The following is a 12,700-nucleotide window of genomic DNA, read 5'->3' on the forward strand; positions in this document are numbered from 1 at the left end:
CGGCCGCCGAGCAGCCGTCGGGGAGGATTAACAAAACCGCCTTCAAACTGTTCAAGAGGAGGAAATCCGGGGGCACCATGCCGAGCATCTTCGGGGTGAGGAGCAAAGGCGGGGAAGGGAAAGGCGCCGGCAAAGCCGCGGGGATGGTGCGGAGCCGGACGCACGACGGCTTGGCCGACGCCGTGCTGGAGAGCGGCAAGAAGGAGGAACCGGGCGGCGGCGGCGGCGGCGGCGGGGACCCGCAGAGCGCGGAGCCGCAGGGCCGGGCGGGCGGCGGCCCCGGCCTCTCCCCCGGCAGCGCGGTGGCCAAGTCGCACAGCTTCTTCTCCCTGCTGAGGAAGAACGGCAGGGCGGAGAGCGGCAAGGCGGAGGGCGCGGAGCAGCGGGCCGGCGGCAGACAAAAGAAGGGGCTGAAAGGCATCTTCAGCAGCATGCGGTGGCATAAAAAGGACAAGAACGGCAAGGAGGAGAGGGGGGAAACCTCGGAGATCCAGGCCGGCCTTATTATGCCGGGGTCTTTGACCGCCAGCCTGGAGTGCATCAAGGAGGAGACGCCGAAACCTTTGTGTGAAACTCCGAGCGGCGCGGGGGACGTGGGGCCGGAGGCGCCGCGGGAGAAGGGCAGCGGCGAGGCCCGAGCCTCGGCCCCGGAGCCCCAGGCGGGAGGGGGGGAGACGCGGGACAGCGCCGTCCCCCCCGGGGAGGACCCTGCCGCTGGAAGGCGACCCGAGGAGCCCAGCCGGGAGCCACCGGAGCCGGGCGCCGGAGGAGAGGTTGGGACTGCGAAGGATGCGGCCATAACAGGTGACGTTCCAATACCGACTATTCCCCCTGTTGAACCTCACTGTGATAGCGGTCAAGAGACGGCAGCCGCCCCTGACCCTTCCTCTGTTGATCCACCCTCAGAGCAATCGATTGATCGTATTTGTTTGATGTTTGCTGACGTGACTTCACTGAAAAGCTTTGACTCTCTTACAGGCTGCGGAGATATTATTGCGGACCACGAGGAGGATGTGGGCAGCGGGAGTGGCGGCTGCGCCAAGAGCGCCCCTGGGGCCGGCAAACTGGGGGCCTCCAAGAAGCACCCCACCATGGTGGCCTACCAAGGAGGAGGGGAGGAGATGGCCAGCCCGGACCAGGTGGATGACACCTACCTGCAGGAGTTCTGGGATATGCTGTCGCAGACAGAGGAGACCCAGGCAGAAGCAGGAGGAGGTGGAGGAGGGGCGAAGAAGCCCGAGGGGTTGAAAGAGAACCGGGGTACCGAGGGGGCCCAGAACAGGGTGGCGGTGAAACGTGGTGGCCTCCACCAGATCCCCATTCACCTCAACCACAAAGAGGAGCAGAAGAGCAGGGAGAAGGATCAGCACGAAGGCGTCCCAAACAGTGACGAGGGCTACTGGGATTCTACCACCCCTGGGCCTGAGGAAGATGGTTCCACAAGCATTCAGAAGGAGACCATTCCCAGGGACAGCTACAGTGGGGATGCTCTCTATGACCTCTACACTGAGCCGGATGAGACCCCGCCAGCGGCCCCTGCAGATGAAGGGGTCACTTGTGTGCCACGCTCCAAGCCCGTGTCTCCAATAACAACCACGTGCTCACTGAAAACACCCTCAAGCACGCTGAGGGACTCCAAGATACCCATCAGCATTAAACACCTTTCATCACATCCTGCCAGCCACGGAGCAGACTCCAGTAACAGCCATCACGTTGCACACCATCACCTGGCCAAAAGTGAGATGCACAGAACAAAAATCCCCGTCTCTAAAGTCCTGGTACGCCGGGTCAGTAACAGGGGCTTAGCAGGGACAACGGTGAAAGCTGCCACATACCAGGACAGTGCCAAAAAATAGTTGAGTAGGAGGTGGAGACAAAGTCGGACAGCAAGGTCGGTGTGTGAAAGTCTGGGTAGGAGACCACAGATAATGAATTAGTTTTACATCACCTGAAGAAAGGCACCAAAAAGGCTTACTTTACTGTGCTCCATGGGCCTGCACTTCTGAATCCCGTCTTACTAGACTATATGGCTGAATATAAAATAATCGACGTCTTTTTGAGCACTTTTTTTTTACATTTGTATTGTTTTTCTGCAGCTCTAAACACTGGGGAGGTTCATTTTTACATGCCTTTTTGGAAGCAGGACTTGGATTATGAACCTAACTGAGCATCCTTCCTCGTGCAGAGCAGTGCCATCAGTTCTTCAGGGGAACAGAGTTACAGAAGGAGCGACAGGAGAGGTTCTCCAATACACTTATCTTTTAATCATTTCTGGGGGAGGAGCGGAGGGTGGGCGCCTGGCTCCGAAAATGGTGTTTGCTCTACGAGATGTTGGAAAAAAAAATACCAAGCAAAAAACGACCAACCTAACAGGTATTTTACCTGCTGTAGGAACGAGAGCACTGCTCAGAAGCAGACTTGATTGACTTGTGTGCAGTAGCTCACTAAGGAGTTAGGTGGACTTGTCTAGCAGGAAAACATATTTTTGTTTGTCTGTCTGTCTGGTTGGTTTTGATCTGGTCTAATGTAAATGGGTAACAGAGACACCTGACCTAGGTTCAGATGTTTACATCAATACTTGTCTGATAACGCATACAATCAGGTTCAGGGAAACATTTTACTAAATGCCAATATATACACACTGTTCACATTTATACAATAACTTGCTCGCCATGTGTAAATATATACATATTTTAGCAGATTTACTCAATGCTACAGATTTTTTATAAAAAGAAAAAAAAATCACCCGTCTGTATTATCTAGAGTTTAAGCAAGAGTTAGTTTTTATAGGTAGATAATTTTACAGTTCTAAAATGATAGAACTTTGTGTAAGTACCTTAAATTAGAGCAAAACTCTGTTTTGTATGGGCTCATGCATCCCCAGATAAGTAAGTCTGAAGTGCTGATTTTATTCCAGTGGCACATTCCATGGGTTGGAGCTGAGGTTCTGACAGCATTGCCACTGCAAACCTCTATTTTCAGGGGTTTAGACAAAGTTGCTCTGGGCTTAAACCTTACAGAGAAGGAACCCAGGAAAGAAAGGTGTTTTTTAATTATTATTTTTTAAAATATATAAAATTAGTTTTTTGACTATTTAAAGAAAGTTTGGGTTCTTGTTGCTTTTTCTTTTCATTCTTAATAACGTCAGAATAATTTTACTTTAAGAGAGAAAAAGAAATACGGTAAGCTAGTGGTACCTAAAATGGTCTGATGAGCTTGTCTTCTATGAGAAATGTATTAATGGCCAGGACGTTTTTTGAACAGTGGCTACTGTACGTGGGCATTGACAACATTTCAAAGAAATTTAATAGGGTTTTAATGTGCCTGAGGACATATTTTTATGATACACTGAAAAAGCTCCAAAAATCACTGAAGTCTAAAGGTAAATGTTATCTATTTACAAAATATTTTGATATAAGTATTTAATCATCAGACCACAGTTAATATAAAATATATGCTCCAGTGTATCTGAAAAATAATATACATTTTAAAAATATACGTGTCTATATTATGCAGAGAATCCTAAATTCACATAATTGAAGCTAATGGGTCTGATCTTACATAGCAGTTGGTTTTATTGTCTCTTAAATCGAAAGAAAAAAAGGAAAATAAATATACAGAATATACGTTTGAAGGATATTAAGGTTATAGACAAACCATAAAAAGCCGGGAAATGCCATAATAAGAATAGTCTATATGTATATGTGTGGTTCACTGGGGAAATGACCTTATATTCACAAGGGTAAAATTGGCATCTGTTTCTGAAATTACAGCAGGATTTAATACCAAACTGCAATGCCCCAGTGACCAGGGAGAAAGCGGTGGCTTTCCCCATCAGTCCCTGTTTTCATGGTTTGAGGAAGAACCTTAATACACTTCAAAGAAGACTTATTTTATGTGTTTTCTTTCTAAGGTGTATGTATGTGTGTGGTTCTCTACATGCCTACTCACACAGACGTGTTGTACATATGCATGTGTGGTCAGAACGTGCCATCTCCTGGGGTCCGTGCCCCCCCGGGGGCAGGTGCACACCCTTGCACACTCGTGTGAACACAGCCACGCGTGCACGCTCCCATGCACAGGCTGAGGGAATGTGCTGTAGGTCTCTCTCCGAACACGCCGGCGGCGATTCCCTTTGCCTGAGAAAGGGATTTGCATTTGGCCTGGCTCTGCTTGTGCATTTTAGAAAGTTCAAGCTGAAATAATACCCTGGAAAGGATGAATGTACAGAGCATGGAATATCATCCTGGTCCTCAGCCCTAAACCTAACAAACAGCCCTGTTTCTGTTCTTCTGTTTCCATTTGACTGGAAGGGACACATCTTTCCTTGCATGCCAACTCTGCAGAAAAATCATAATTCCCCATTTTGTTGTAAGGACAAACAGTGCAGAGATTCTATAGGGCACTGGAAGTTGAGAGGGAGGGAGGACGTGGTGAGCTTGGGGGAGTACCCTCAAATCTGGAGGCACTGAGAGCAGGTAGTAGGGGTGGTGCATCTTTAAAAGCACTAGAGGATAGGAGCTACCGTCTCTACAGGACTGGTGTGTGGCTAATTATTCCTCATATGCATTTTGTTTGCGTTGTGGCATGTCTGTATTGAGAAACCAATGGAGTGACGCTAGACTAGCTCCCTCTCGCCTAATGACTAACACGAATCATCATTAAAATGCTTTGGCTTCCCTTCATTTTTCTCTCTCTCCTTTGTTTTCCGCCCTGTTTTTCCTCCCTCCTCTGCATGCTGGTGGGGGGGGCTTCCTCCTCGGTGGGACCCCCCCGGTGTGGAGCGGGGAGCCCCAGGGTTGGGGACGGGGTGGGAGGGTGGCCCAGGTGCTCCCCGGCTGCTCTCTCCATCTTTCTATCCCATACCCAGCCTTCGTGCATTTTGCAAATCTCTTGGCGGTTCGTTTGGCTGCTTGCTATGTACATATTTTAAGGACAATCATATCCTTAAAAGGAAAATGGGAAAGTGGCTTGTGGTAGGGCGTCAGCATTTTGACTCCTTGCGACATAACTGACGTTGATTCAGGGTAATGGTTGTGTGAGAGTTAAAATGCAATTTAATGCTCAAATTAACTTTGTATTTATAAAACTCACTTTTGTCTTTAAGCCATCTATGTTTTTTTATGTCAGAAGGTCATAGAAAATTTAATATTTGGTAGGGCTTTCAATTTTCATAGAAATATATTTGTATAACTCCACACAATGCCGAAAACAATCATTGGAAGGAGGTTCAGAGGCTTTCTTTAGACCTAGATTTAATTCCCAAAAGATCCCTGCAAAATACTGTGAGATGCCTAAGAACAAACAGTTAATGGTTTGCTGGATTTAAAGGCTGAGACATAAAGAGGTAATAGTCCTGAGGCATTCTGTAATGCTTTGCATTCTTATTTATGTTACCCTGTTCAAGCATATATTTTCTTTGGCTTTGGTAGGTATCGAGGTAGAAGTGGTGTTCTGAGTCCCAAAGATAACATTCCCAATGCTGTCGTCTTTTTTATTTTCTTAAAGAATACTTTTCTTTATTTGTTTTATTTGTTATTTTGTGGTCTGAACAATGCTTTGTAATTATCAGCTTGTATGTAATTCATAAAGGATTTTATAGATCAGGACTTGCCATTTAGTTCTATATGTACTCTTTGCACTTTCAGGTCACTACTGGTAAATTTTGTATGTTCTTAGGGTATTTCTATATATTGCATAGTGTTTTATAGCTATCTACAGTGATTTCAGTGGTATACATTCCTGTCCTATATATCAGCACAAAAGATTTCCTTTCCGTAGCATGAAATGATGTTTTTGTGGACTTCTTTTGTCATGAGAGGAGTTACATTTCCTGTACTGTATGTGTGGCCTGCAGCAGATATAAAGGGTCTTATTTTCCCTGTAGTGCGTATGCATTTTGCTCTTGCCAGTAATAGGACTCAAGCACACGTAGTAGGTTTCAGAAGAAATTCCATGACTAGAATAAGAAAAATCTACGTTCAGTCTTATTCCATCAATCACCAGCATTTTCTTCATCCACTGTGAATATCCTCACCGCCATTCAGGGTAGTAGAGGACTGAATCTTTAAAATTACATGCAGAGATGTACACTATGAAAATTAATTCACTGATTATTTTTTAATGACTCTTACTAAATTATTTATCTAAGCTAAGCGAATATTGCACCAAAGTCTTCAAAACGTCTGATACAGATGGCATTTTCAGTAAGATGCCCTAAGTGCAGATGAGCCAAATTAACAGGCTTTGCTTTGCAAAGCAAAACCTTGTTTTTCCTTAAATTTGTAGTACTGGGTGAGCTTGCAGATCAAAGGGAGCCATTGATTCTGCTACATGGCCATGCTCAGAGGTTTTTTCCCCCCCTGTTCTAATGGACTACTTTCAGAAAAGGCTTCTCAGCAAGATAATGGCATGAAAGAGACAGTTCACAGTAACAATAGCCACTTACAAGGCAGATGGTTATCTAACAGCCACAATGGGGGACTCGGAGCAAGGTGGCCTGAAAATGTATTTTCGTAGTTATTGATATGAAAGGCTGAGGCTTCTGTCTTGGAAAAACAAATTGACACTGACTCACAGACGCTGCAGAAATGAGTCTTGGCAGAGTTTACACGTGACAGCTTCTGCAGGTTTTTAATTTCCTTTATTTTGGCTCTTCCTTTTTTGTTGTTGTTTTTGCTTTGTTTATGTTTTCATTGTGGTGACATAACCCCACGTGTCGGGCAGAATTGCACAATAACTGACTCTTCTGAGATTCAATGCTGAGAATACACTGTCAGTTGTCCTCAGTGGCCTGGGACTGCTCCCCACTGAACATCCCTCCCTTGCATTGAGGAATGGGAGGGATGAGATGATGGGATTCCCTTGTCATGAGCCCATGGGCTGTTTACTGTGAGCGGGACATATCCGAATCTCTCTTGCTGGTTGTGTTCAGGGGACGGTTTGTTTTTAATCTGACTCACAGAAATTTTTGAGCTCATCATTAGCACACATGTTGTCTTCCCCGTGAGCATCTTGGCTAGGAGCGGTCAGCATTGATTGGTGTTTCCTAGGACTGTTTCTTGTAGAGAGAAATGGAAGAAGTTGCTATATGCAAGGGAATAAGAGCTATATCCACTCAATCCACATCCTGGGGGCCTTTATTCCTGCAAAAGCAGGTTGTTAAAGCTCTTCCTGCCTTAGAGGGCTTCTCCATGCAAAACAGTGAGAACTATTGCCTGGGACCACTTTTTTTTCCCCCCTCTGTCTTTTGTTCCCTCTCAGCCATACTGCAGTAGCTTGGGAAACAGAATTTTGACCTATCCCTCCGGCACTAGAAAAGAGGAGCTGCTGCCAGTGTGTTCTTCAAGGGGGCTTTGCTCCTACTCGGTCTGGAAAAAATGAATTCACTTTCAGAAGAAACTGCAAAGGTATTTAAAACTGAGATCTCTGCTGTGTGATCTCATACACGTGGGTGAGAATGTTGAGTGATATTTTGCATAGAGTGGAATATATCCCTCCACTTTCCTGTTGTGGACCATCTAGCAAATCTAGCGGGGAAGCATGTCGCTCTTCTGGGAAAGCCCAGAAGCTGTTTGTTATGGAGACTGTGCCCAGATTTTCTTTTTCTTTGGTAAGAACTGCTTTTCTTTTTCCTCTGTGTATATAATTCAATAAATAGAACCAAAGTTGCAGTGGAGAGAGGAAAAGGTTACGTACTCCACAGGGCAAGGAGTTTAAACTGCTAGGCTGAGAGGTTTCTTGTAGCAGTGGCTAAAAGAAGATTGCTTTGCCTCCTGTAACATCACATGCAAGCAATGCTCAGAAATAGAAGCTGATGCAGCTATGGCCACAAACCTAAAAAACACCGAGAAAACATGACAATCTCCTTCTAAGGCCCATTTGTTCTGTGGCAAAGCTTCCACTGACTCCAGTAAGAACTGGAGAAGGTCCTTAATCTCTTAATCTGGAAGGAAATAGGAAGTGGTTCTTAAATAAGTCTTCCCTTTTTTTAAAGATGAACGTTATTCAGGTGATTGTGCAGTCTTTTATATTATTGTAGCAGTATTTTCACTGATCTGAACGCAAAACATGTCTTTCTGTTGTTCTTCCATCTTAACAAGCAGCCACTCCCGCGTGTAACTCCAGTGCTCAGCATGTTTAAATTACAGCTAACACAATCACTGCCTTCCTTAATTTAACTTGTGATGGCAAAACCAGGACCAGATCCTTTCCAAAGCGCTAAAACCCCTTCTTATTGTGTTATTGTTCTTGTTTCTTGATACGGTAACTAATGATGCCTCCCTTTAATGTTTCACAGCCACATCTTAAATCTGTTTTTAGGGAGACCGGTGTGTAGGTACTGAATGGTAAGAACTTTAACATTTTTATTATTTTGGGTGATGTTGCATCAAAACAGTTGCTATTTCAGTATCAGGTTGTTTCTATGGGCTTTTTATGTAGATGCATTGGAAGCTTTGAACATAATGTGCTCGTAAAAGAAAATTGGCTACATCTGCTTTGAATTAAGCCTGACCTTAAAATGCAAAAGCTTCACATCTGGTGATGTTTCTTGCTTAATGGCAGCAAAGGGGAAGGTCTGCCCCAACTCACCTGCACCCCACGGATTTGGGGTGCCAGGCACTGTCAGCGGGAGAATTTGCTGTCTGACCCTGCCCTGTGGTCCCTCCAGAGGGTCCCAGGGTGTCACCGTGTGGAGGTGTCTGCCAGGTTGGACAGCAGCAGGCAAAGCCAGGATGGTGGTGCTGTGCCAGGATAGGAGGGTTGATAGGGTGGCTGGGAGATGGGGTGAAAGCAGGGGCTGGACCTCTGGTCTCTGTGGAAAAAGAATTAAACATACGCCTATAAAATCTGGCTACTGTTTTTTTTTCTCCTTGCATTAGTGCTTGGATTGCTGTGTTACACTGAGTTAGGAACCAGAGTCTGGGTGTGTTAAGTCAGTGCTCCTGCCAGTGGACAACAGTGTGACTGCTCTCATCAACACCTGAGCAGTTCTGAAGGCAGTTTTAGCACGGAGACTTCCACAAATCCCCTGCAGCCCAGCACTGACCTGACCCATGGCATCTTGCTGCTCTTCCATCCTCGTTTTTCCAGGGGGTGTGATGACCCAAGCCCTTGGCAGGGTAGTGAGCACTGGCTGCACCTTTGCAGCCCAAGGGCAGGCGTGCAGGGGAGTGTAAGGCACACTGTGCAGCAGCACTGGATCCTAGCTAGAGCCCAAGGAACTTTCTGCAGCACGTGGCTTGGTAAAAGCAAGATTATCCTGCTTTTCAAAAGAGGGAGCAAGGCTGAAGCTGTTGCCTTTGTGGAAATTTGAAGCAAATCCTCTGCCATGGGACAGATTGTAACAGCTGGACAATGTCTCAGTCCACCAGTCTGAAATCAGTGGATCTATTAGCGGTGTTGGTTGTTATTGAGTGGAGATCCTGTAATTTGGCCCCATCTGAATTTTCCTTGCTGTGTTTGTCAGCAGAGTGTGTCTCGGAACAGCTCTGGTGTTGAGGCTTGTGGCCCCGTTGAAATGGGGGATGAGGTATGAAGGTGGCTGGTGGAAAATGCAGATTCAGTAAGTCCAGTAAAAACACAGCCTGGCTTCAGTCTTTTATCACAGCCCAATTCTGCTTAAATATCATGGTTTGCCTGAGGAAAATGTAGCAGGGAGTGCTCCACACTGCATCTGACAAACCGATGCTCTCGAGGTTTCCTATGTGTGAAAGGACAGATGTGTCCTGTTACAAGTCACTTAACCTGTTCCTATAAGACGTGTTATAGCTGACAGATCACTGTTAATTGCAATTTCCCCTCGTATCTTTGGTGCCAGGCACCTCCAGTAAGGTAGAATACAAACTATTCAAGATAATGAGTGAGTAAACCAGAACTCCTCTCTCTTCTTATCTAAACGGTTTGCTAATAATCTGACGAGTCTGTGTGCAGCAACTTTTTATTAGTGAAGGCTCACAACGCTCCGGGGGGTGTTTTTATAACAGACTGTTAGACACACTCTGCTCCTTTCCACTTCTGCAAACTTCGATGAGTATGTGTCTCCTCCAATCACTGTATTTACAACCTAACTGATAGCAATAGATGTCTTTCTTCCCTGGCAGTTCACAAGGATATACTAATCAGTGTTTATTATATTTTTAATTCTGTAAATATTTATTTTGGTACTCTGTGTATTTATTGGCACTGATTCTGGTGTTTGCTTATGTGTCATTGTAAATGTTGATGGTTTCAATAGTCTTGCTTCTAATGAATGTAAGGAACTCAGACTAACTGCACTTTTCTTCCATTCAAAAATCTTACAGTGAAAAATATTCCCACTGTCATATTATGTGTTATAATGAATACAGTTAATAAAATCAGTTGTCACTTTTCATTGATGAACGTGAAGGTTACTTTTTGATGTTTGAGCTAGAGATAGAGCCAATCTATTCAGTGCACTGGAAAATACTAGGCTTTTGAAAGCAAGACATCAGAGAATTGTGTCCCCAAATAACATAAAAGGGAATAATTGGGCATGCGTGCACTTTCCTTTTTTTATGCAGAAATGCCTTTAGCAGTTTTACTAATAACATCATACAATAACTAGACTAAATTCATTATTTAGGGGAGGGCTTTCATAAATGAGAGAGTTTTGGACTTCTGGTCTTCTGTTTCATCAGTCTGTTATTTTTTTTGTTTTCCCCTTTAAACCTCTTAGACAATGGAAATGGACTGAGTTTCATTCTGGTTTTCGAGTAAGCTTTGCTTCCTGGTTCTCTGGCTTGGGAAGCCAGCTGGGAAGCTGGTTCTCTTAGGACAAATTGATTTCAGAGTTGCAGTTTTGGTGTGACAGCTAGAAAATGCAGTCTGCTGTAAGCTGCATTTCCCCGCTTTAAAACTGGGACTTGACTGCTATGACTACAAAGTGACATTTATTAGAATGTCTGTTTTGCAACTTTCTCAAAATTTCTTGCATCTAGAAGATGCATAAAGCATTTGCATCTCTAGTTTTAATCCTTAAGCTTCTTTACTTCACTTAGCTATGTAGCACTGTCATGCTAAGGGTTCTTCCGTGTCCGTGGAAGATATTGGACGAGCCAGAATAAGAACTGGAATAAAGTCTGCTCAAAAGTTTTCAAGGATGAGCAAAACAAAAGGTATGGAAAGCTCATTGTGCAAGTAAGGACATGGTGACACAGTATAAATTGATCCTGTGTTCACAAAAGCGTAACTCCTCTTTCCAGTAGTTGGAATGAGGCCGAAGAAATGTTTTACCAGTGATTTAACGCACAAGCAATTTTACATTCAGGCCTTCTCAGCCTGTGTCCCCTATTGCACGTTCATATCTGGAAGCAGATGAGTTGTGGTTTAAATTATTTCCTGCCACAGAAGACTGCCTGTGATTACCTTACCTGTGTCCAAGTATAGCTACTAGGATTTTTTGGGGCAAAAGGGTTGCAATGAAGTGCAGGGCAAAAATACAGCAACCTCATAAATCTTGGTAACTGTAGATCTGTGTGATGCAGCTGTTAACACCTTCCATAAAACCAGACTACAGTAGCCAGGCAGATCCACTGTGACAGAAAAAATTGAAAAGTCTCCTGAAACCAGGAGACTTGGCCCAAATATTCTTTTTGAAATCAAGATGAAGAGGCCTAGTTTCCAATATTGAACTAAAAACCCCTTCCCAATTAAGACCAAGCTTGGTCATCCCTGACAGCACATCTCTATGATTTTCATGGCCACGTTATTGGAAAAGTGTTTGCAATGGGCGTGATGACCTGGAAATCTCCCTGTGACCATTCACTGAAGATGAATACTCCATCCAGTTTGCAAATCTAGCAAGCAAGAAAGAGAATATTCTTGACTCCAAATAATTTGTAAGGATTATTGGCAAGACTAATGGACCAGTCCATGGACTGTGAGTGAGTACTCGTCTCATTTTAAATCCTTTCCCTTGAATCATGGTATTTTTCCCTTTCAAAGTGATCATACAAGGAGTTATTTACTAGGCGCTCACATTGAGCAGACGCATTCTCCTACCTACCACGTTGCACATCTGCACATTGAGCAGATGCATTCTCCTACCTACCACGTTGCACATCTGCTTCCAATTAAAACTATTCCACAGTGCCCTGAGGGGGATGGGAAGGAGGCTCAAAGACTCCGCAGAGGGTGATTTCAGCAGCCATGGATGCCCCTGTGGCAGCTGAGGACTAAGAACCTGCTTCATCTCTAATGACACGTCACTCCTTTTGCTCTGCAAAGACGCTTAGCACTTGGCTCAGATATTCAGTTAGACCCTGGGAACAGGAGGTCTCCTGTTCTGACTAATGAAGGAGACTTGTCCTCGACCAATATATGTATTTTTTTCCAGCTTAAATGAATATTTTTTAAAAGATATAGGTGGAGTTCCATAGCTACTATTCTTAATAGGACAAGACAAATGCAAGGAGTCTGTTGAAGTGTAACTGCCCACAGCTACTCCAAAGGCAAACAAGCAACCCATGCAGATGCTGCCTCTTTATGCAAAGACACTTCACAAAGTGGCTTTCTGCAGCGCTCCCACGTGAATCCCAGGTGAGATGACCTGGAGCCAAGGGTTGCCACCGGAGGGGAGGGAGGGCTTGTGCATTCTGACAAAGCACTCGTCTGGAGCAGGGAGGTCCAAGTCCCTCTTCCAGGGACTTGTGACCTGATTTACAGTAGGCTGCAGGTA

At 44.9% G+C, this 12,700-nt stretch overlaps 1 protein-coding gene across 1 annotated transcript in view; it reads left to right on the forward strand.

Moving 5' to 3' along the window:
- Positions 1-10,379, forward strand: part of AMER2 (APC membrane recruitment protein 2) — an 11,062-nt gene extending 683 nt beyond the window's left edge. Inside the window, exon 3 of the mRNA XM_014965750.1 lies at positions 1-10,379. Within this exon, the coding sequence (XP_014821236.1) occupies positions 1-1,856 (1,856 nt within the window). The 3' untranslated portion in view covers positions 1,857-10,379.
- Positions 10,380-12,700: the final 2,321 nt, after the last annotated feature.

This window comes from Calidris pugnax, unplaced genomic scaffold (assembly GCF_001431845.1).
Source record: "Calidris pugnax isolate Ruff unplaced genomic scaffold, ASM143184v1 scaffold20, whole genome shotgun sequence".
In the NCBI taxonomy this organism is placed as follows: Eukaryota; Metazoa; Chordata; class Aves; order Charadriiformes; family Scolopacidae; genus Calidris; species Calidris pugnax.